Source organism: Schistocerca cancellata, chromosome 8 (assembly GCF_023864275.1).
Source record: "Schistocerca cancellata isolate TAMUIC-IGC-003103 chromosome 8, iqSchCanc2.1, whole genome shotgun sequence".
NCBI lineage: Eukaryota > Metazoa > Arthropoda > Insecta > Orthoptera > Acrididae > Schistocerca > Schistocerca cancellata.
The window spans coordinates 92,037,558-92,064,529 of NC_064633.1; the positions used below are offsets into that span (position 1 = coordinate 92,037,558).

The window sequence follows — 26,972 nt, forward strand, 5'->3', positions numbered from 1 at the left end:
AATTCTGTCTAGCTGCTGCAAACAATTCTTCTATTGTGATGTATGGTACACATCATTTTGAACTAGTTTTAGGCCTTCACTGAGGGGTTGCATGGAATTTCATGATCACCAACATCGCCAAGACAATAACAGGAGTGGACTTCCTAGCAAATTACAACCTCCTACCTGACATTGCCAACACATGCCTAGTCAACCAAACCACTGGACTGACAGCTGCAGGATTCGGGTGCCACACAACCATCTAATCCACCAAGCTGATTGAAACAGCAGACAGCGAGTATGCTACCTTACTTTGGGATTTTCCAGTGCTGACAAAACCTCCAGCTATGCCTAAGGTAGTGAAGCATAACACAGTGCAATATTTGAAGACCACCGAGGGGCTGCTATTATTCTGTAGACCTTGACAGGTAGCCCTGGATCGGTTAGCTATCGCCAAGGTCGAGTTTGACAGTATGATTCAAGAGGGTATCATGCAACCATCCAGTAGCCCTTGGTCATCACCTTTACATCTCATGCCTAAGAAGTGCGGTGCATGGCGTCCGTGCAGGGACAATAGAGCACTTAACACCCTAACACTGTCCAATCGTTTCCCAGTTCCATTGCTCCACAATTATAACTATGCTCTGAGTGGTGCCCACCTATGCAGTGTGTTGAACTGTCTGAAGGCATATATGCAGATACCCATCACCAAAAAAGACATCCTGAAGATGGCCATAATTATGCCATTCATGACTTTCAGCCCCAGAAACGCTGCGCAGACATGACAGAGATTTATCGACTCAGCATTGCAAGGTCTGTCATTCTGTTTTGCCTACCTTGAAAACATATTGGTATTTTCAGTCTCACCAGAAGAATATCACCAGCATCTTATACAAGTTTTTAAACGGCGAGACGAATATGGTGTCATTCTGAACACAGAAAAATGTATTTTGGTCAACCACAAGTAGATTTCCCTGGCCACCAAATCTCTCTGTCTGGCTCACTACCATTACCTGACAAAGTGGAAGACATCCTACAGATCTCACGGCCACCCACAATGAAGTAGCTGTGACGATTTTTGAGGATGCGTAATTTTTATGGCAGACATTTACCTCATGCACCAGATATTCAGGAACCCTTTACAGCTGTGCTGGCAGTTCCAAAAGGCAAAGGAAATGCAAGAATACAGTGGACAGGCATGTGACAGCTGCATTTGAACTGGCTAAACAAGCAACAGCAGACACTGCATTGTTGGCACATCCTGAGTCAAGTGCACCATTGGTTATAGATGCAAGCCAGACAGCTGCGGGTGCAGTGTTGCAACAATACAACAATGATGTGTGGCAACCTCTAGCCTTACTTTCAAAGGAACTGTCACAGTCTCAATGTAAGTGGAGCACCTATGAGTGAGAACTGTTAGTGATATATGAGGCAATCAAATACTTCTGTCCTCAGCTGGAGACCTGTGCGTTCACCATATCCACATATCATAAGCCGCTGACATATGGCTTTCAACAGAACAATATTAATTGTTCAGCAAGAGCAGCACAACCAATTACTGTACATCATGCAGTTCAGCACGAACATCCAGCATGAATCTGAGATCAAGAAAGTAGTAGCAGATTGTCTCTCCTGTGCCAGCAGCATCTCCACCATTGACTACATGGAACTCACAGAAGCACAACTTACAGACCCGGAACTACAACAGCTGTTTCAGGAAAAAAAGGTCTGCATTGGATCTGCAGCCAACATTCCTGGCACAGGCATCAAGTCATACTGTGATGTGGCCGCAGCCAAACCGTGACTGTTTTTTACCCACAAAATTCAGGAAAAATGCTTTTACATCTTTGAATAAACTGTGCCATCCTGGAGCATGAACTACAATATACCTAATCTCAGATTGCTTTGTGTGACCATGGATGAAGAAAGACTGTCATGAGTGGATCCAATGTCATATACAGTGTCAGCGTAATAAGGTTGGCCAGCACGTGCTCACACCTATTGTAAACATTCCTGAAGCCATCACCCATTTTACGCACGTACACATCAATGTCATGGGACCATTTCCACCTTCAAATGTCCATCGATATTTGCTAACAGTGATAAACCGTTCACCTGTTGGCCAAAGTGGCCCCAGTGGACAGTGTCTTGGCAGAACCTCGGTGTATGTCTTCATATTAAACTGAGCATCACAATTTGGCTGTCCTTTGCACATCACCACAGATCATGGTAAACAATTTGAATCTTCTTTGCTTGCAAAGCTAACAGCGTTCTGTGGGATGAGCCACCACAACACAACCAGCTACCACCTGGCCAGTAACTGCATGATATAGCATTGGGGCCACACTTTGAAAGCAGTCCCGAAGTGCCACAGTGCAGGACGAACAGAGGCTCTCCCGATGGTCCTGCTTGGCCTACGAAACTCATACAAGCCATATGTAGAAAGTTCCTCTGCAGAATTAGTGTATGGAGAGTTGTTACAACTGCCTGGCAGATTTGTAGACGCGACTCCACAGCCTGATATAAACCTGTCTACCTTCATCAGTCGCCTTCATGTCAGAAAAATCTGACCTCCACAACCATCTAGGCATGGAACTGTTGCCACCTTTGTACACAAAGACATCAGGACATGCACTCGCCTTATGTTATGAACTGATGGCATCAAATAGCCCTCCAGGCACCTTACACTGGGCCACATCAAAATATCACTGCGGGAGATATTCTTGTGAATGGAAAACGAGCCACTGTTACAATTGACAGGGTCAAATCAGCCTACATCTTCAATGAGCCACCTCCCCCCACTCAGACTCAGCGAACACAGCTTTGCCAAAAACTTGGTCTGGCAACACCAGCTCCAGCACCATCACTGACGAGGACGTCAGCTCCAGGGGATCAGCATACCACAGCTCCAGGGGACCAGTGCACCACGAGGTCTGGTCGGAGTGTCCACTTCCCGGTGTGCTTCCTGGATGGAACTCCGCTCCAGCCAAGGGGACTGTTGTACCACAATTAGCAGTGCAATGCAGTGCAGTTTGGTTCACGAGTGCATCACCCTTGAGTCACACCACAAGTACTGCCAGGAGTGCTGTGTTGTGTCCATTATCCGTGCCATTTATCCTTAGCATATAGTGTTTTTCATGTTCTTGTTTTCTCCATGTTAATTCTAAAGAACCTTTTTTTATAATTAGTTCTTTAGTAACCAGTCAATAAGTCACTTATTTGTTTTTGCATGAGTCTTGCCTTGATGTATATTGCGTCTAAAAGATTTATTGCCGAATGAATGAATAAAGATCTTGTCATCTCAGCATTGGATATATCATTGTGCGTTATTTATCACAAACTAGCAGGCTAACCAGTCAGATGGGGCAGAACCTAGCCCTCTGGCCAAACATATAATGCGAAAATTATGTATGTAGGAAACTTTTAACTAATTATTTATTACAACTTACTATGACTGTAGTCAGGACTTGAGGTCACTTAAATCTTATTTATGTATGCTTCGTTCTTGAACCACTCAGCTAGAACATTTTTAAATGTATTGTAGAGAACAAACTGGGCAACTTTTAGGAGTCTATTAAAAAATCTGTGGCCTAGTCATTTGTGACTGTTGTGAACATTAGCTAGCCTAATGTAGGGTATATCAATCGCTTGTCAAGTTCTTGTGTTATGTTCATGTAGAGACGTCTTAAGGTTAAAATTATTTAAATTCTCTTTAACACTGATAAGGAGGCTTGGGACTGTCATAATATTGAGCTCTCGGATGTGACCTTTACAAGATTCTCTTGGAGTCAGGGCTGTTATACATTTGATAGCTGCCCCCCCCCCCCCCTCCTGCCCCTCCCCACTTGAATTCAGTTTTTGAGCTGGGGAAATTACCCCATAGAAGAGTTCCATAGGGAAGATGGGAGATGAAAAATGCAAAATATGCATATACTAGTAGTGTTTTTGCTTACATTAGTCCTCAGTTTCTACAGCAAATAAATCATTTGAGAAAGTTTTGAGTGCAATTTTTCTGTATGATTCACACAAAGTCTTCAGTTTTATTATTGTTATTAACTTGTAAATAATTGCCTGGGACATGTTGGTGCATCAACCCACTTCTACATTTAGATAATGTTACAAATCCTCTTGATTATCAACTTGCACGATTAGAGTTGTATCATCTGCCTTACACATCAAAAATGAGGGTAAGTCGTTTATAATATATACAATGAACAGGAACTGACCCGGGGAGTACTGAGCCCTGTAGAACACCTTTTGTAGTGAATAATGAGTCTGACCTTTGGTTGTTTATGGTTACCAACTGCTTTTTGTGATGCAAAACTTTTTTTGATGTGTTTATATTCAAATGTTAGGAGAACTTTTCTGGAGCTATATGTATGGAGTGTAGCCTTGTACACAAGTGAAGCATGATCAATAAGCACTTCAGATAAGAAGAGAACTGAAGTTTTTGAAATCCAATGCTGACAATCGGATGAGTAAATCAAATAACTAATGAGGAGACACTGAAGTGAATTGCAGAAAAAAGAAGTTCATGGCACAAGCTGACCAAAGGAAGAAATCAGTAGATAGAACACATCCCACAGTAGTCAGTTCAGTAAAGGAATCAAATGTGGGAATAAAAACTGTACAAAGAGACCTAGACATGAACACATTAAGCAAGTTCAAATGGACAGTAGTTCCACAAGATAAAAGTGACTGTATAGGATAGATTAACATGCACGGTTGTATAAAACCAGTCTTCAGACTGAATATTACAACAAAAACAGAACTAGGAAGAAGAATTCCTTAAACACTCGCTGGAGTATGACAACATAATTTAAAAAGAGTATTCTGCACAAAGGAAAATTTTTTATTAAAAAATTACAAATTAGGATGAAACAGTTGAAATTAAGAAGTTTAGAAAGGCATTCGAATGCTGACTGAAAGAAATAGCTTTCTACATTGTGGATGAATTTGCAAATACAAATGTAAGTGACATATTAATTTAACTGTAAACGAAAAGCTTCTGTCCTTGTTATTCTTAAGCATTATTATTAATAGTATAACAAACTTCAGCCTACTGAACAATGGGAGGTCCAGGATGGAATAAGAATGATGTGAAAAGGATAGATTGATACTCACCACATTGAGGAGGTACTGAGTTGGAGATAGGCACTATGAAGAGAATACTAGAAATATATAAGCTTTCACAGAACAAAACAACAACAACTCTCTCACACATGGCCATTGTCTCTGGAGACTAAGGTGTGACTGCCACTGCATTCAATATGAACATCAATTTTTTTGGGTTGAGTGGTGCAGGTACAGTTGAGGTGTGGGATGCAAAAGGGGAGGGATAGCAGGGTACAGGTTGGGGATGGTGCTAGTGCTGTCGGTGTGTGTGTCCAGGGACATTGTGGAAACATGGCAGGGGAGATAGGGCTCCTAGATGTAGTATCATGAATCTGTGCTGAAGGGGAGAAGCAGCAGATTGTAGGTAGGAATAATCTATCTTGGGTTGTCGGGTGTTCTGCCGGATATCAGTGTCGTACTTGCACGATATTTCGGTCATGTAGCTCATGACCTTCATCAGGTGCGACCAGTCTCAGGTCGCACCTGATGAAGGTCACGAGCTACATGACTGAAATATTGTGCAAGTATGTTGCTGATATCCAGCAGAACACCCGACAACCCAAGATGTCATTAGATCGCCGGGAAAGCCTGAAGAGTTACAGGAATAATCTAGATAGCACAGGGAGTGAAGCAGTCATTAATGAGGAGCACATTGTGTTGGTGGTATTTTCAGCATCTGGGTGGTCCATCTGCCCCTCCCCACAGTCTGGCAGTGGCCATTCATGTGGACAAACCGCTAATAAGGTATTGTGCCCCTGCAGAAAGGGGCTGCTGCTTAGTTGACAGAAGGCATGGCCACTTTCACAGGTGGCCCTAACTTTGATAGAGTAGGAGATGCCTGTGACAGGACTGGGGTAGGTGGTAAGGAGACAATGTATGGGGCAGACCTTGCATCTAGGTGTACTTCTGGGATATGAACCATGGGGCAAGGGGTTTGGAGCTAGGGTGGAATAGAGACTGGCAAGGCTATATTGTGGGTTGGGTGGGCAGTGGACTACCCATGTGGGAGACATGAGAAGGATAGTAGAGAGGTTATTTCTCATTTCAGAGACCTTTTAATTTTTCAGAAAGATATTTGGGCACTGAAGGAGGAGGAAAACTGGAAAAAAAAACGCAGACCTACAAACACTTTTTGGACATATGAATATTGTAGTGAAAATTAAGTAAGGAAGAATAATGTGGGCTGATGATGTACAGACAATGCCAGAAACAGGGAATGTTAAGAAAGTATTTATAGGTAAGCCTGAGGGGAGAAGGCAAAGAGGAAGAGCCAGGAAAAGATGGCCTGAAAATATGGAAGAGGATCTAAAAGCAATGAGAATCAGAGAGTGGAGAAGAAAAGCAATGGACAGAGATGAAAGGGGCAGGTGATAAAGGAGGCCCAGTTTCTACAAGAGCTGTTGCACTGATCAATAAGTAAGTGAGCCCTATACTGCCTATCACATCCCTGCATGCTCCCACTGGCAGAACCAGTATCTTCCCCCACCCCCTCCCTCTCCCCACCTCATGCCTCTTCCTTGACACCAGTACCCAACCAAATAGATTGCTGCTCTTGTCAGATTGTAGTTTCAGTCAGGCCTAGGTGCCCAGAGACAGCGGTCATGTCATGCATGCATAAGTAATAGTAGTAGTAGTAGTAGTAGTAGTAGTAGTAGTGGTGGTGGTGGTTGTTACTCTATGAATGCATACGTGTTTTCTACTTTTGAAAAAGGACTTTGTCTGAAATATTTCTAGCATTCTTTTTCATCATGCCTATCTGCAACACTGTCTCATCTTTGTTGTGAGTAGCAATCTATCCTACCATATTTCTGAAAAAAATGAAAAGCATTAGACGTATCATCAAACACAGTGCTTCCATCATTAATATTTTTAAAGGAAAAGTGACGGGAAAGAAAGGAAGAGGAAGGCAGAGGAAGAAGTATATCAAAGGCATCAAGAAGAGGGCAGGATGTGACATTTACATGGAACTGAAATGAACAACCAATGATGAAAGAGAGTGGTTGCATTGACAATACATTAGCCTTGAGAATATGTATGAGTGCATGTATGTTTGTAAGTATGTACATATGTTGTCATGTGAACATATTCTGGGATAACTCATCTCTTAGGCTAACAGTATCATTGCACAAAATAAAGTAATTAAATTTATGTGTGGGGTTCACAAAACTATCTCACTAACCATTTATTTAAGTGGTTGTTATTATTAACCTCAGACTCACATCACATTTATTCACCTACAAAATTTCTCATCAGTTATTTACCTGAATTTGAGAGAAACACCAATATTCACCAGTAAAGCACTAGAAGACAAAATGATCTGCATTATACATTAATAATCCTGGTTCTGGTACTAAAAGGAGTGATGTAAACAACTATGAAACTGTGACACTCTATCCATGGAAATAAAGTGTGTGACAGATAGCAGATGTGTTTTCAAAAATAGAGTAAAGATGTTTCTGCTTATAACTCATTCTATACAACAACAGAGTTCTTGACTATAAATAATAGTCATTATAACAGAAAAACAACTGTGAATGGTTAGCATGTAGATTTTTTAAAAATATGTTTTCTATATTTGTTCAGTTGGCGCATCCCACATCATAGCGTTTATCATGAACATAATCTATGAAAAACATAACTAAACAAAATTATTATTTTTCTTTGTAAACACTAGATTTAAGAGAAGCCAATACTATCTAAGTATTGTACAGCACAAACATGTGGATAAAACATTTCTCTGCTTGTGAAGTAGTTACTCCTGATGAAATCCATATATAAAAAGTGGATACAGAGAAACAGATGACAGATATTTTGACTAAACCATTTTTGGCATTTAGATTTCAAACCTTACTCAATAACATGTGAATCTGTAATGTATTAAACAATGGAAACTCCAGGTTGGAATATCAACAATATTGGGCAAGGGATAGATTACTACTCCTTGTAAAGATCACCTGTTGAGTTGCAGACAGGTACAATGATGGAAGTTTGCTGCATTTGATTGGAAGGAAGCCATATTACATCCTCACATGAAGTTTAACATTTTGTATTTATGTAGTGAAGCTATAATTTGTAACAGGCTTTTTGTTGCACCTTCCTGCAGCTCAATGGGTTATCTTTATGGCGAGTAGCAATTTATTCCTGTAATGTGTTAAACACATGAGGGTATGGATTCTTAAACACATTTATTTTGTTTAACAGCTGTAATATATTTACAAACTCTGTACATAATGTTTACTATACATGTGTTGTCCACTTTGTACTCCACAGCTGACATTTTACCTTATATTCATGTTATCCTGTGCCTTACAGAAATTGTGTTTAAAAAAACAGTTAGGTGTTTATGAAAATCTCACATTCTCTGAGCAAATACCTCAATATATACAGGGTGTACATAAAGTCTGGGAACACTTTCAATAATTTATTGCACAAGAACCAAACATTGTATAGATATCACACATAAGTCATTTTGAAGAGAAATCCTGAAAGTTTTTTTTTTTATTTTTTTATTTTTTTTTATGTATACCGCCACATCATAGTTTGGTAATTTGCCGATACTCAGTGCTGGTCACAAACATGGTGAGTTCAAGTGTGGATTGAGCTTTCTGTGTATTGGAGTTCGACAAAAACAAGTGTTTTACAGCTGTTCAATGGATGTTTAGAACCAAGTACCATAAGAAGCCACCAACAAGGAAGGCCATTTACCACAGGTGCAAAAAATTCATTATGGCAGGTTGCTTGTGCCCGGCAAAGAGAAGTGGATGTCCCAGTGTGAGTGAAGTGAATGTGGAGCACATACAAGAGACATTCATAAAGAATCTAAAGAAATTGGTGTGTCATGCGTCCCATGAACTCAAAATGGCTCCAATGACAGTGTGGAAAGTCCTGCGACAGGAACTGTCTATGAAACCATTCAAATTGGAGCTAGTGCAGAATCTCAATGATGATGACAAAAAACAATCTTTTTGAGATTTGTTCGCAGTTGCAGAAACTGAATGAGGGTGACGATGGCATTGTTGATTGCTTAATTTTTAGTGACGAAGCAACTTTTCACACTAATGGGAAAGTGAGCAGGCATAATTGCTGAATCTGGGGTACAAAGCATCCACATGAATGCATTGAATTTGTGCATGATTCACCAAAGGTAAATGTTTTTTGTGCCTTTTCATGTCGAAAACTGTACGGGCCATTCTTCTTTGCCCAGAGTATTGTGACTGGATATTCCTACTTGGACATGTTGCAGCAATGGCTGATGCCTCAAATGCAATCAGACTCTCTGTTCATCTTTCAGCAGGAAGGGGCTCCACCCCATTTTCATCCTGAAGTTCTTGGGTACCTGAACACGGAGCTGCCGCATCAATGGATCAGCCATGCCACAGAAGGGGACAGCTGTTTCATGAAATGGCCTCCCCAGTCACCAGATCTCACTCTGTGTAACTTTTTTCTGTGGGGTCGCATTAAAGATCTGGTGTATGTACCGCCTCTATCACGTGATGTAGCAGAGCTCCAGGAGAGAATACGGGAAGTGACTGCCACAGTCAACGATGCCATGATGGGATGGGTACGGCAAGAATTCAATTACCGTATTGATGTCTGCCAGGTCACTCATAGTTTGCATATCGAATGTTTGTTAAAAAAACTTTCAGTTTTTCTCTTCAAAATGCAATATGTATGGCATCTGTACAATGTTTAGTTCATGTGCAATACATAATTGAAAGTGTTCCCAAACTTTATGTACACCCTGTATTATTATGTGTAACTCCACACTTACCATTACGAACAACTTGTAATGAAAGTCATTTCAACACATGTAATAAGCAAATATAAGCTATTATATTACATTCCTAGGTTATTAGTTGCAGCTGTTAAATTATTTATGATAGTAGATCAACTCACTGTCTTCCAGTGTCTTAGCCTCCTGTGGATATGAACTACTATTTCCACCTGATGCCACAGATATCACACTCACATTATATTTAGAGAAAGGCCATCCATAAGGAAATGTATATTCTGTGACATCTTCATCAAACACTGAGCTCCAGTAGTGATGTGATGGTGGCTGGCAATTGATTTCCTCTTCAGAAATATATTCCACAGTAACAACATAGTTCCGCAGCTCTCCATTAACACAGGTAGGAGGATACCACACAACAGTAAATTCCCTGGGTAAAATATTTCTTATGGAAACATTAACTGGACTATCTGGAACTGAAAAATTTTATTTTTGTCAGATGTATCTTCAGTGTGCCTCACAATGTTTATTAAATTCAATGTTTTTATGACATCAAGTTAAAGAAATCCTTCTCATTTTTGTGATCTGAGACTTAGATTACTTCGTGAATCATACCCACACTCAACAATCTGTTGTATCAGACAGCTACAGTATTCTATCAAAAAGTTAAAAGGCCATACAATTATCTATAGGCTCCATTACCAATATTTCAACTACAAATCAACAGGTGAATTCTTCCAGCCACTTACTTTTTTAATAAAGTGTGATCTACCTACATTAATTTTTTACAATTTCTAAGGGAAACAACACCCCTAGAGTAGACAAAATCTGTCAGAACTATTGATATCCTCAGGAGAGCCACCATGACTAAAACTATTTTGCCTGGTATGCAAGATATATGAAACAAGGGAAATATGCTAAGACTTCAAGAAGAATGTAATAATTCAATAATGTAGGAAAAGACAGATTGCTACTTACCATGAAGAAGACACATCAAGATGCAGACAGGCACAATTAAAAGACACTCACGTATAGCTTTTGTCCACAGCCTTTGTCGTAAAAGAGACACACGTAAGCACCATTCACACACACAAGCAAGCATACCTCACATACACACGACCGCCAACTCCAGCATCTCAGGCTGGAAGGTTGGAGGTGGCGGTTGTGTGTGCGCGAGGTGTGCTTGCTCATGCATGTGTGTGAACAGTGCATGCATGTGTGTCTTTTACTAATAAAGGCCATGGCTGAAAGCTATATGTGAATGTTTTTTTATTGTGCCTGTCTACAACTTGATATGTCTTCTTCATAGTAAGTAGCAATCTGTCTTTTCCTACATTGTTGATGTAGCTATCTGGAGCTTCCATTGTTTGAGAATGTAATAATTCCCATTCCAAGGAAAGTAGGTGTGGACAAGCATGAATAATTCCCATTCTAAGGAAAGTAGGTGTGGACAAGCATGAATATTACTAAACTATCAGTTTAATAAATCACAGTAGCAAAATACTAACGTGAATTATTTACAGAAGAATGGGAAATCTGGTAAAAGATTACCTTGAGGAAGATCAGTTTGGATACAGAGAAATATAGGAATACACAAGGCAATATTGACCTTATGACATATCTTAGAAGGCAGGCTAAGGAAAGGAAAATCTATGTGTATAGCTTTAGTAGATTTGGGAAAAGCTTTTGACAATGTTAACCTGAATACACTCTGAAATTCTGAAGGTAGCAGGGCAAAATACAGGGAGTGAAATGTTATATATTATTTGTACAAAAAACAGACAACAGTTATAAGTTGAGAGGCATGAAAGGGAAGCAGTGGTTAAAAACAGAGTGAGATACAATTGCAGCCTATTGCCAGTGTTAGTCAATCCGTAATTTGAGTAAGTAGTAAAGGAAACCAAAGAAAAATTTGGATAAGGAACTTTGAGGTTTGGTGATGACATTGTTGTTCTGTCAGAGACAGCAAAGAACTTGGAAGAGCAGTTGAATGGAATGAACGGTCTCTTGAATGGAAGATATAAGATGAACACTAACAAAAGAAAAAACAAAGATAATGGAATGTAGTCAAATTAAATCATATGATTCTGAGTGAATTAAATTAGGAAATGAGACACGAAAAGTAGTGGATGAGTTTTGATATTTGGGCAGCAAAATAAGTGATGGTTCCCAATGTACAGAAGATATAAAATGTAGAATGCCAATGGCAAAGAAAGTGTTTTTGAATAAAAGAAATTTGTTAACAAATATAATTTTAAGCAGTAGGAAGTCTGTACTGAAGATATTTGTCTGGAATGTAGCCTTGTACAGAAGTGAAATGTGGCCAATAAACAGTTCAGATGAGAAGAAAATAGAAGCTTTTCAAATATGATGCTACAGAAGAATGCTGGAGGTTAGACTGGTAGATCAGGTAACCAATGAGAAGGTACTGGATAGAACTGGAAAGAAAGGAAATCTATGGCATAATTTGACTAAAAGAAGCCATAGGTTGACAGGACACATTATGAGACGTCAAGGAATTGTCAATTTAGTATTGGAGGGAACTGTGAAAGATAAAAACTGAAGAGAGAGACCAAGGGATGAATATAGTAAGAAAGTTCAAAAGAATGTATGCTGCAGTAATTATTCAGGGATAAAGATGTTTCCTCGTGGTAGAGTAGTGTGGAGAACTGCATCAAACCAGTCTTAGGACTGAGGACGACAACAACAGCAAGATTGCATTTATTTTATCTAAATCCTGTTGGTTGTTCTTGGCAAGCTCAATCAGTAGCGGATTGTGTTAAATAATGGATTTAGATTGTAGTAACATTGTCTTTCATATATTTGGCTATCACATGTGTGATTGTTTATGAGTGATCTTAATTAAATCAAATCTACTTTGAAGTAGATTACTGAAAAGAAGCACAACAAAATTTTTACACTAACTGTTTGCAAGACAATAGCATGAAACTCTACAACCACTTTATGTTTTGGAATTATCACATACCGGTAATTTCAGTTCCATCTTCATAACACTTTATTCTAAAGTTGTTATCATATTCATGTGGATTGCACACTTATACTGTAAGACCAAAACAAAAACATATTCTGAAGTATCACAAAAAATATTATAGTGAAAATTGCATTATAAGAGTGTCACATGTATCCTCAATAAGCTGTATGACAAAAACATGTTGAAGTTTTATTTTTTTAGTCTTAGCATTAGATCAAGAGTGTACATTTTAAAATTTTGATGTAATAAAAGCCTCCACTGAAACAGCAGAAAAAAGACAAAAAAGGAAGAAGAAAAAAACAAGGCACATGGAGCTTGGTAAGAAAGACAAGAAGAAGTGGATCAAGATGTAGCAAACTGGAATAGCTCTACTTGCACTGATGTCACCCCTAATGTAAATATTCCCATTTTTAATACCTAATTTATACACTGTATTTACCTGTAATGTCAGGATTATTTTACCTAAGGTATTTTTCTGATCCATCTCTATAGTGTAAGTCAGATGTAATTTATTACAGTAACATAAATATTCTGTATGCAAATATTTTACTCAAGGACATAGTCAAGAATTAAGATTCAATGAAACCAAATGCAATCAAAATTCCATGATTAATTTATCTAATTTTTAACTCCTATTTCTCTATGTTTCAAAGAATATTTTCTCACATTTCAAAATTTTGTAGCTTACAAAATATTATTCTCAAATTTTATTGTCATAAGAGACACACAATTATAAAACAGTAACATTTAATTCTTGGAAAATTTCATTATTACCTTTCTGTACATCTGAGATTGATGTGCTGAAAATAGTACAGTATTACTTGGCAAACTTGTTTGGGGAGTGGGAGGACGGGATCTATCACACATTGAAATAATAATAATAATAATAATAATAATAATGATTTTATTGTCTTTAGGCCATTACAGCAATTGACAACGTCAAATGAAGTTACAATTTATAATACAGTGTGATAAGGTATTGACTACTGAAATATTTTAGTTTATATTACAATAAATGTACAGTGGGTCATCTGTTGGATTACTGCATTTTACAGTTGAAGAATTCATTGATATCATAGAATGGGTGGGCAATAAACCATTCATGCAGTCTTTCTTTGAATGTATGTTCAGGAAGATCCTGTATGGCATGTGGCAGCTTATTAAATAGCTTGTGTCCTGTGACTTCATAGCTATTTATTGATTTTGATAGTCTGTGGTAAGGCGTGTATATGTGTTTGATGCTTCTTGTGTTGTAACAATGTACATTTTCTCTACGTTTCACATCTTGTAGGTTCTTCTTTGTAAAGATTAAGACATTGTATATATAGAGGTTTATTACAGTCATAATTTTTTGTTTAGTAAATAAGGGTTTGCAGTGAGCCTTATGTGAAGAGTTTGTAATTATCCTAATGGCTTTCTTCTGCAATAATAGGATGTCATGTATATGACTACAGTTACCCCACATAATAATGCCATAGGATATTATACCCTGGAAAAATGCAAAATAAGATGATCTGATGTATGTTTCAGGTACACAATTTCTGAGTTGTCTTAATAAATAAATTACTCTAGATAGTTTACTACTAATATAGTTTACATGTTGGCTCCAGGTTAACTTTTCGTCTAAATAAACTCCCAGGAATTTAACAGAACTAGGGTCATCAGATAGTGGCTTTTCTCTTAGAGTGAAGATTATCTGCTGAGTTTTATTTTCATTTAGCAGGAAACCATTTGCTCTGAACCAATATGCTGCATGAGTGAGTGTATTTTCAGCACAGGTTTTAAGGTCATTAAGATTGTTACTGCTATGGAGAAAAGTCGTATCATCTGCATACAATACAGTGGTGGATCTAATAAACGAGGGGAGGTCATTGATCATTATTAGAAACAGGAAGGGCCCCAGTACAGATCCCTGAGGCACACCTACTTGAACATTTTCTATGTTTGACATTTCCTTACCAACACAAACTACCTGTTTACGGTTGTTGAGATAAGCTTTTAATAGTCTGAGACTGTTTTCTTTGATGCCGTAGAATTCTAGTTTCTCTAGTAGTGGCATGTGCTCAACACAGTCGAAGGCCTTGCTTAGGTCACAGAATGAGACCTGAGCAAAGCCTTTGTTCTCAAAAACTTTGAGGATGTAACTGACTACCGTGTTGATTGCATCAATGGTCGACAGATTCTTCCTAAACCCGTATTGTGTAGCATTAATTATTCCTAGGTGGTCAAAGTGAGATGACAATTGTTGGTACATGATGCATTCTATTACCTTGGAGAATGTGGGTACTATTGAAATAGGCCTGTAGCTAGATGGAGAGTCTTTATCTGCCTTTTTGTATACTGGGATGATCCTAGACAGTTTTAACTCATCAGGAAAATATCCCTCAAGTAAGCACTTGTTTATGCAATGGGTTAGAGGGTACAGAATACAATCACACACTTTTTTTAGCAGGTTGCATGATATGCCATATATATCTAAGCTATCAGATGATTTCAGTTGTTTTATGACCCCTTGTACATATCTAGGCGATACTTCGGAGAAGGTTACCATGCTTGTATTTGGTGACTGTCTACCCCAATTTTGGGAGAGTAACTCTGATGGACTAATGTCTGGTTTGATAATTGCGTCTCCTATTTCTTTCACTGAATTAATAAAAAACTCATTGAGTGTTTGTGGTGGGATACTAATTTTGTCTTTTTTAGTATCTCTGGCAGCACTGTTAATTACTTTCCAAGCGGTTTTGCATTTATTGGTGGAATTATGTATGCTGTTGGCATTGTAGGTTTTTTTGGCTTGCAGGATGGCTTTTTTGTATTCATTCCTGCATTCCACATAGGCTGATTTGGCACAGTCAGACTTCATACTATTGTATATGTTGTACAGTAACAAAACTTGTTTCTTTAGGTCTGTCAGCTGTTTATTGTACCATATATTTTGTCTGTTTTGAGATCTGGATTTGTGGCTGCTGTCCATTATTTTGATTTTCTTTATGGGAATACTATGGTTAAATAGGGTCAAGAATGCATTAAAAAATCTATCAAAGACAATATTAAGGCATTGTTAACAGAATGCACATTCATTGCCCATGGATATACAGTTATTTTCTTTGAGGTGTTTAGCCATGCAAGAAAGTGAAACTCACACATCGATGGTATGTGCACCTGCACACCTTGCAGTCTCAAATGCTGCAGTGGTACACACAGTGAGTTGCTACATCATAGGAGGTTGCTGACCAGACTCAATGCATACACTGTCAGCATGGTTCCAGTGGCCAGAAGCATGGCTAACAGATTAGTATATTATCAGGGCATTCTCATAGACATAATAGACAGTATTCTGAAAAGGCACTCAGCTTTTTTGCACAAGATGGCTATAGTCATAAAGAGTTACATCACAACCCTTCAGTGAGAGAATGGCCAGTGAGACTAGAGTATGCTCATAAAAGCAGGTCTGCGGCAGCAGCTGGCTTCATTCTCCCAGGATGATTATAATATGGAAGCTCACCATGTACCATCAGCAAGGCCTACAGGGTGCCTGGTTATATGGGTTGCCCATATAGCCAGTGAGAATGATTTCGAAGTTCGAAGCCACGGGTTGTTTAGACAATAGATCCCATAGTGGCCAACCAAGCACAAGGCATAATGCTGCTGAGACAGTTCAGGATAAATGGAGACTGTAGTGGGTTCATCTATGCACGGGGAAGTCAGCACTCGTTCAGTCGCACGTCACACCGGTGTTCCATACACTACTGTTTGGTTGGCACTTAGGCGTACCCTCTGATGCTATCCATGCAAAATCTATTGGCATCATGAACTGTTACCTAGTGATTTAGTGAAGCAGAGGGCATTTGCAGTGTGGGCACTTCAAAAGATGGCGGAAGATGACGGCTGGTTGAGTAACGTGTTGTGACCGACGAAGCTCATTTCACACTTTGAGGGTCTGTCAAAGCCCACAACTGCAGAATTTGGGCTACCGAAAGTCCTAGAACTGTCATGGAAACTCCATTGCATGATGAGAAAGTCACGATATGGGTTGGATCTACCACATCTACCATTATCAGGCCTTTTTTATTTGAGGAAATGCGTGATTCTGGTTTTGTAACTGCTACCATGTTGGCTGAGAGGTATGCCGATATGTTACAGAATCGCATCATCCCCAACCTGGCTGATAAACACCTGCTGGAACGTACAATGTTTGTGCAGGATGGCACTCCACCCCATATTGCTAGATGTGTGAAAGATCTCTTGGGCGCATTGTTCAGTGATAATTGTGTGCTCAGCCACCACTTTCATCATGCTTGGCCTCCCAGGTCCCCAGACCTCAGTCCATAAGATAATTGGCTTTGGGGTTACCTGAAGTTGCAAGTGTATCATGATCGACGGACATCTCTGGGGATGCTGAAAGACAACATCCGACACCAATGCCTCACCATAACTCTGGACATGTTTTACAGTATTGTACACAACATTATTCCTTGACTACAGCTATTGTTTTGAGAAATGATGGCGGACATATTGAGCATTTCCTGTAAAGAACATCATCTTTGCTTTGTCTTACTTTGTTATGCTAATTATTGCTATTCTGATCAGATGAAGTGCCATCTGTCGGACATTTTTTGAACTTTTGTATTGTTTTGGTTGTAATAAAACCCCATGTCATTCCAAGCATGTGTGTCTATTTGTACATCTGTATCTATATTATTCTGTGATTTAATCAGTTTTCAAATTTATACTGACTTTTTGATCACCCGGTATATTAATTACCAATCAGATTAACACCTGACTCACAAACCTGCATTGACCACATGTTCACAAATTTACATAGGGAAGAATTAGTGGTAAGAACTATTGAAAACTATCTCTTGGGCCATAGAGCTGTATCAACAGAGATTAAGACAGACCACAAAATAGTTTTGCATATAAAAGAAAAACTGATCACAATAAACTTTGAGAAAATCTTCCAAACAGAGGCTGGCAGAAGACATACAAATAAGATGATCTTAATGAGAAGTGAGGTCACTTCCATCAAATATATAACCAGTGTTTTAATTGGGTGTGTCCAATAGTAAAGAAACTAAGAAAATCATGGTAGGCAAAGATTCTTAAAACTTCTCCACTGATCCACAAATTGTGGGAAAATATGAAAGACTTATATGTGTTGTTCCAAGATATAAAATTACAATACTTTCTAACGAAAAACAAACACATAAGGGAAACAAACAAGGAATGCCTGAAGACTCTAAAAGCACACTATTATGCTGAACAGATAAGTGAATCCAGTGATATTGGTAAAACAGCTTGGAATAAGGAACACAAATAGAAGAAATTGAACTAACACTACAAACAAACTTAGTTAAAATGTGTATTTCATTTGTCATAATGAATGAAACAGAATATGAGGTAATGGAAATAATCTCAAAACTCAAAATAAAAACATCTGTGGCTGGGGTGACATATAATCTGTTGTTGTTGTTGTGATCTTCAGTCCTGAGATTGGTTTGATGCAGCTCTCCATGCTACTCTATCCTGTTCAAGCTTCTTCATCTCCCAGTACCTGCTGCAACCTACATCATTCTGAACCTGCTTAGTGTATTCATCTCTTGGTCTCCCCCTACGATTTTTACCCTCCACACTGCCCTCCAATACTAAATTGGTGATCCCTTGATGCCTCAGAATATGTCCTAACAACCAATGCCTTCTTCTCGTCAAGTTGTGCCACAAACTTCTCTTCTCCCCAATCCTATTCAATACTTCCTCATTAGTTATGTGATCTACCCATCTAATCTTCAGCATTCTTCTGTAGCACCACATTTCAAAAGCTTCTATTCTCTTCTTGTCCAAACTATTTACCGTCCATGTTTCACTTCCATACATGGCTACACTCCATACAAATACTTTCAGAAATGACTTCCTGATACTTAAATCTATACTCGATGTTAACAAATTTCTCTTCTTCAGAAATGCTTTCCTTGCCATTGCCAGTCTACATTTTATATCCTCTCTACTTCGAACATCATCAGTTATTTTGCTCCCCAAATAGCAAAACTCCTTTACTACTTTAAGTGTCTCATTTCCTAATCTAATACCCTCAACATCACCCGACTTAATTCGACTACATTCCATTATCCTCGTTTTGCTTTTGTTGATGTTCATCTTATACCCTCCCTTCAAGACACCATCCATTCCATTCAACTGCTCTTCCAAGACCTTTGCTGTCTCTGACAGAATTACAATGTCATCGGCTAACCTCAAAGTTTTTATTTCTTCTCCATGGATTTTAATACCTACTCCGAATTTTTCTTTTGTTTCCTTTACTGCTTGCTCAATATACATATTGAATAACATCGGGGAGAGGCTACAACCCTGTCTTACCCCCTTCCCAACCACTGCTTCCCTTTCATGACCCTCGACTTTTATATCTCCCATCTGGTTTCCATACAAATTGTAAATAGCCTTTTGCTCCCTGTATTTTACCCCTGCCATCTTTAGAATTTGAAAGAGAGTATTCCAGTCAACATTGTCAAAAGCTTTCTCTAAGTCTACAAATGCTAGAAATGTAGGTTTGCCTTTCCTTATTCTTTCTTCTAAGATAAGTCGTAAGGTCAGTATTGCCTCACATGTTCCAGTATTTCTATGGAATCCAAACTGATCTTCCCCGAGGTCAGCTTCTACTAGTTTTTCCATTCGTCTGTAAAGAATTCATGTTAGTATTTTGCAGCTGTGGCTTATTAAACTGATTGTAATTTTCACATCTGTCAACACCTGCTTTCTTTGAGATTGGAATTATTATATTCTTCTTGAAGTCTGAGGGTATTTCGCCTGTTTCATACATCTTGCTCACTATATGGTAGAGTTTTGTCAGGACTGGCTCTCCCAAGGCCGTCAGTAGTTCCAATGGAATGTTGTCAACTCCGGGGGCCTTGTTTCGACTCAGGTCTTTCAGTGCTCTGTCAAACTCTTCACGCAGTATCGTATCTCCCATTTCATCTTCATCTACATCCTCTTCCATTTCCATAATATTGTCCTCAAGTACATCACCCTTGTATAGACCCTCTATATACTCCTTCCACCTTTCTGTTTTCCCTTCTTTGCTTAGAACTGGGTTTCCATCTGAGCTCTTGATGTTCATACAAGTGGTTCTCTTATCTCCAAAGGTCTCTTTAATTTTCCTGTAGGCAGTATCTATCTTACCCCTAGTGAGATAAGGCTCTACATCCTTACATTTGTCCTCTAGCCATCCCTGCTTAGCCATTTTGCACTTCCTGTCAATCTCATTTTTGAGACGTTTGTATTCCTTTTTGCCTGCTTCATTTACTGCATTTTTATATTTTCTCCTTTCATCAATTAAATTCAATATTTCTTCTGTTACCCAAGGATTTCTACTAGCCCTCGTCCTTTTACCTACTTGATCCTCTGCTGCCTTCACTACTTCATCCCTCAAAGCTACCCATTCTTCTTCTACTGTATTTCTTTCCCCCATTCCTGTCAATTGTTCCCTTATGCTCTCCCTGAAACTCTGTACAACCTCTGGTTCTTTCAGTTTATCCAGGTCCCATCTCCTTAACTTCCCACCTTTTTGCAGTTTCTTCAGTTTTAATCTACAGGTCATAACCAATAGATTGTGGTCAGAGTCCACATCTGCCCCTGGAAATGTCTTACAATTTATAACCTGGTTCCTAAATCTCTGTCTTACCATTATATAATCTATCTGATACCTTTTAGTATCTCCAGGGTTCTTCCATGTATACAACCTTCTATCATGATTCTTAAACCAAGTGTTAGCTATGATTAAGTTGTGCTCTGTGCAAAATTCTACCAGGCAGCTTCCTCTTTCATTTCTTAGCCCCAATCCATATTCACCTACTATGTTTCCTTCTCTCCCTTTTCCTACACTCGAATTCCAGTCACCCATGACTATTAAATTTTCGTCTCCCTTCACTATCTGAATAATTTCTTTTATTTCATCATACATTTCTTCAATTTCTTCATCATCTGCAGAGCTAGTTGGCATATAAACTTGTACTACTGAAGTAGGTGTGGGCTTTGTATCTATCTTGGCCACAATAATGCGTTCACTATGCTGTTTGTAGTAGCTTACCCGCATTCCAATTTTCCTATTCATTATTAAACCTACTCCTGCATTACCCCTATTTGACTTTGTGTTTATAACTCTGTAGTCACCTGACCAGAAGTCTTGTTCCTCCTGCCACCAAACTTCTCTAATTCCCACTATATCTAACTTTAACCTATCCATTTCCCTTTTTAAATTTTCTAACCTACCTGCCCTATTAAGGGATCTGACATTCCACGCTCCGATCCGTAGAACGCCAGTTTTCTTTCTCCTGATAACGACATCCTCTTGAGTAGTCCCCGCCCGGAGATCCGAATGGGGGCTATTTTACCTCCGGAATATTTTACCCAAGAGGACGCCATCATAATTTAATCATATAGCAAAGCTGCATGCCCTTGGGAAAAATTACAGCCGTAGTTTCCCCTTGCTTTCAGCCGTTTGCAGTACCAGCACAGCAAGGCCGTTTTGGTTATTGTTACAAGGCCAGATCAGTCAATCATCCAGACTGTCGCCCTTGCAACTACTGAAAAGGCTGCTGCCCCTCTTCAGGAACCACACGTTTGTCTGGCCTCTCAACAGATACCCCTCTATTGTGGTTGTACCTACGGTACGGCTATGTGTATCACTGAGGCACGTAAGCCTCCCCACCAACGGCAAGGTCCATGGTTCATGGGGGGGACATATAATCTACGTTACTTAATAAACTGTTCAATTGGCCAAGAGACCTTTTCTGAACTTTTAACAATTATGTAGATGCAACCAGTGTATAAAAAGGGAGCAACCACTGACATAAAGAATCTAGACCAATTTCATTAACCTCAGCACTTGGCAAGTTCCTTGACAGTAATTCTGTACCAACTGGATTGGTTTTCACTAAATGCAACACATTAAACACCTTGCAGCATGGGTTCCAAAAAGAAAGATCCACATCCATTAACTGTTAAGGAGTCTGTATGAAGGAAACAAAGTCATTAGGATTTTTCTAGATTAGTCTAAGGCCTTTGATTCAGTGCATCCTGCAGTATTATTGTCCAAATTAGAAGCTTACCATCTAAAAGAATTGCACTAAACTCCTTGGGTTTGTAGCTCTCAGATAGAAGATAGTGTACTAGACTGTGCAATAAGAATGAAAATAAAATCCTAATAGTAAAACCAGCAAACAAAACTCTTAACTGTGGATTTCCCCAGGAAATATTCTTGAGTCATTTTTGTTTACTGTATATATTAATTACGTAACACAGTCACAAAAATCAAAGATAGTGATCCATGCTGATGACACATCATTTATTATCCAGGGATTTACTGATTAGCTAGCTTTACAAAGTAGTAAAGAGAATTCTGAACTGATGACAGAATATCTAATAGTGAATAAGGGTAAAATGAATAAGGCTACGACTGTTGTAATGAAGTTCTTGATGAATTGTAACCAATATCCTACTCAGTCACTGTCTACATTTGAAACATCCAGTTAACACAAGCTTTTAGGCATTGTTATTAATGGACATCTTACATGGGAAGAGCACAGGCGCGCGTGCACACACACACACACACACACACACACACACACACACACACACACACACACACACACTATAAACACTAGCACTACCACACAACCAAAGATGATCGACGCCAAACATTTTCGATAGTGAAAAATACTAAACGACAGGTTCGCTGCAATATTTACTTACTGAACCATCGCTCAAATGTAATAAATCCTCCTACCATTAAATAAGAGTTATGGATTAATTCACTCACATTTGCAATAAGGCATTGAGTTTTGGAGTGGGGCACCCACAATCTACATGGATAGGATGTTCAGGCTTCAAAAGAGAGCAATTAGGATAATTGCCAATATGAGTAAAAACCAATCCTGTAGAGACAACTTCAAAAATTATAATCTACTGACTGTGTATTCATTGTATGTCCTTAAGACCATGATGTTTATAAAAGAGAGTGATGAATCGAATGTAATGAACACAGATATTCAAAATTACAATACATGAATCAGATGAGATTACCATGGGGTACTGACATAAAAGAGCTACAGATCACAGTCCACATGAAGCTGGAAGACAATTCTATAATAGATTGCCAACTAATATAAAACAACTCCATTAAAATCTTTTTAAAGGAAAATTGAAACAGATGCTAAACAAAAAAGTGTTTATATTCTCTCAAAGATTTCTGAAGTCCATTATTGACTGTATATTAATGGTGGTAAACATTTATATAAAGTGCTCTTGTTGTATATATTCATTATACTGTATGTATGGCATGATGTCGTTATTAATGTAGAAAAACTGATGATGTCCAAGACTGTAAAGTTATTATGGACAAATAAATATTATTTCTTTCCTTTCTTAGATGTTATGTCTGGTTAAAAATGGAAAATGACGTGGACCTTGATCAAGCGTGACTTCCTTTTAACTGTACGGTATATGTTACATTGCATTTAGGAACTTTTGGGTAATTGAACATGCATCAATAATTACAGATTTCTGTACTTGTATATATATGTTTGGATGTAGCTGTATTGTGTTGATGTACTGGTGAATATTGTGTGGTATGACTCCTGTAGTTGATAGTATAATGTCCTTGACTTCCTCAGCCAGTTGGATGTATTTTTCAATTTTTTCTCCTGTTTTCTTCTGTATATTTGTTGTATTGGGTATGGATATTTTGATTAGTTGTGCTAATTTCTTCTTTTTATTGGTGAGTATGGTGTCAGGTTTGTTATGTGACGTTGTTTTATCTGTTATAATGGTTCTGTTCCAGGTGTCAATTTTATATTTTATCTACGCATGAGTTGTCAAGTACTAAGGCAGTAGTGGATCCATGTAATACTTGTAGATGGTTAAAGGCATAATATTGTACAGAATTCCCCTGAGCCAAGATATGGCAAACAGATTAATATAATTTGTTTCTTGTTTTGCATTTTAGGTAAAGTCCCCTCATTTTTTTCTAGTATAATGGCAGATCGAGATTACAAAAATACCAGAAACAGGTAGGGCAACTTTGCAAGACGTTGTTGAAGTCCCTACCTTTAATAAGGTTTTTGAGATGGTTATCATTTCTCAGTACTCTGCTTGTCTTACAAAGAACAAATCGGTAACAGAAGCAGCGTGACTTTCAGAAAGATCAGTGCACAACAACTGCAATTTCTGAATTCCTCCATAAAGTGTATACCCTCCTAGACCAAGGTATGAAGACAGCAGGCACATTCTTAGATCTAGTCAACTCAGTCAACCATGGGTTGCTCATCAAGAAATTGAAGGCTTACAACTTTAAGGACTCATCTATGCAATCACTCACCACATACTTGGCATCTTGCAAAAAGTGTACAAAAATTTCATGTAAAATAGATAGTAAGATAATAGATTTCCAGTCTTCTAAAGATATAGTAATCCAGGGGGTACCACAGGGATCAATTCTTTGTCCATTTTTCTTCTTGGTTTATGTTAATGACATCACACAACCCTTCAACTCACATCTAGCAGCCTATGCTGATGACACCTCCCTCTTATTTTATGAAAAAGACTTTGAGGCATTACATTCAGTTGTAACTAAGGGGGTGACAGGAGTAACCACTAATTTTCTACACCAGGATCTAAACACCAACATTAGTAAATCCCAGCTACTAAAATTTAAAACATCTGATTCTCATGAAGTTGAAATAAACAAGATTTGTGGTATTACATCAGCAGAAACAGATAACATTAAATGTCTTGGTGTCCACCTGGACAAAAATCTACATTGGGTAAACCACATTAATTCTGCATTTGAGAAAATCAGCAGTAGCTTGCATCTGATAAGTCAGCTGGCAAAAATAGTCCCAAGTCAAATGTTAAAAATTGTTTACTATGGAAGAGATGTCCATTGCTTAATTATGGTATAGAACTGTGGGTTGTTATGCAGCAGACCTGCACATAAATAGAATATCAGTACTGCAGAAAAGAGCCATTAGGTTAATGCAAGGACGAAAGTCTAGAGAATTCAGTCGTGAAACCTTTGTCCAACATGAATATTTAACAGTGTATCCCTTGTTCTTGTATAAGCAATGTAGGTAAAGATAGATTTCTACTTATCATAAAAAAGACATGTCAGGTTGCAGACAGGTATGATGAAAACATGCTTACGTGTAGCTTATTGCCACAGTCTTCATCAGTAATGAAAGATATGCACGCAACATTCACAACACACACACACACACACACACACACACACTCACACACACACACACACACAAGCGAGCACACCTCATGCACACATGACCACAAACTCTAGTATTTCGGGCTGGAATGCTAGAGTTGATGGTTGTGTGTGATTATTATATTTTTTCTGAATAGTCAAAACAATGTAAATAAGTGCAGTGATATGCACAATTAAGATACTAGAAGTAAGGGTGGCTACTTCAGGCAGAAGACAAAGTTAAGAATAACTGACAATAGTCCTTATATTAATTGGCAGATATGGTTCAACAAGCTGCCACTTGCTTTGAAAACTTGTGAACCAAAGCTGTTCTGCAGGGAGTTCACAGCCTTTTTTATATTCACTCTGTGGATTCTAATCTACTTGCCCTCTGTTGTAACATGTAATATCATTTAGAATATTAAGATGAATGTATGTACGACTGTTGTAAGTAAGTGTTATATATATTAATCTACTCAACCTACAAATGACATTTGCAAAAGTCATCAGCTTGATGACCTACACACACAAAATGTAAATAATTAAATAAATTGTTAGAGTCTACTGCTGAATAGAAGGAGAGTAAAGATGCATTAAGAAGAAAGTACAGGCCACTAGCAGGCAAGTACAGTCTGATTCAGGAGAGATGAAAACATGTTGAGTATACCCATTCCTTCCATTAATCATCAAAGATGTGCCTGTCTTTATTAGTGACATAATGGCTATTAATAAACTGGGCAACTGGAGAGACTAAAATATGTGTAAATATGCCTAGGTTATGGTTAGTCAGTGACACAAAGATATATATTATGTACCATGAGATTTTCAATAAAGTGCAAAAGTTTGGCAAGCTGTCTAATGAACTTGTCCAGCATACAGGAAAGCTAGTCTGGGTTATTGTAGGTGCAGATTTACCAAAGGAAGTATTGTGTGTTGTAGAATCTTTAGAAAGTAGTGATGAGTTGGATAAGTCACACTGTTTTGCATGCAGAAATGTAGTGTTTGTCAGTGAAATAGATGGAAATTTTATTAAACTTCTGGCAGATTAAAACTGTGTGCCCGACCGAGACTCAAACTCAGGACCTTTGCCTTTTGTGGGCAAGAGCTCTACCACTGAGCTACCAAAGCATGACTCACGGCCAGTCCTCACAGCTTTACTTCTGCCAGTATCTTGTCTCCTACCTTCCAAACTTTACATTTTCCTGCAAGTTTTGCAGGAGAGCTTCTGTAAAGTTTGGAAGGTAGGAGACGAGATACTGGCAGAACTAAAGCTATGAGAACCGGCTGTGAGTCGTGCTTCGGTAGCTCAGTTGGTAGAGCTCTTGCCCCCAAAGGCAAAGGTCCCGTGTTTGAGTCTCGGTCGGGCACACAGTTTTAATCTGCCAGGAAGTTTCATATCAGCGCACACTCCACTGCAGAGTGAAAATTTAATTCTGGAAATTTTATGGTTCTGCTTGGTCTTAACAATTTTGGAATGGATAAGGTGAATATACCAAAATGTTTACCGATTGCTAATTTAGATGTCTGAGATGAGGATGATATAGATCAATCAAGAGAGAAACTTTACAGCAAGCAAACTGTCAATGAATCTGCATTACACGAGAAAATGAAGAACTTACAAGGGAATAACAGGAAACCAATGGAAACTTTGTTACTGCAGTTTAAAGATTTACTTAATCTGCATGATTCAATACCAACAACACCAGTCATACAGCACAGAATACCGACAGCAATAACGCACTAGTAATTAGGAATCCATGTAGGGTCCTAAGATATCTGCAACCTTTGATAAACAGCTGGCTTATGGGATTATTGAACATAGTGACAGTCCATGGGGTGCACCTATGGTTCTTGTCCCCAAAAAGTCATTAGATGGCACTAGGAAGTACAGA

General features: G+C 38.5%; 1 protein-coding gene across 3 annotated transcripts in view; it reads right to left on the reverse strand.

Moving 5' to 3' along the window:
- The window catches only part of LOC126094911 (phosphatidylinositol phosphatase PTPRQ-like), a 425,768-nt gene that overhangs the window by 220,488 nt on the left and 178,308 nt on the right, over positions 1–26,972 (reverse strand). For all 3 annotated transcript variants that reach the window (XR_007521896.1, XM_049909550.1, XM_049909549.1), the window contains one exon: positions 9,991–10,302. Coding sequence is in view for 2 of the 3 variants with exons in the window: in XM_049909550.1 (XP_049765507.1) it covers positions 9,991–10,302 (312 nt within the window). In the remaining variant the exon portion in view is untranslated. The remainder of the gene's footprint in view (positions 1–9,990; positions 10,303–26,972) is intronic.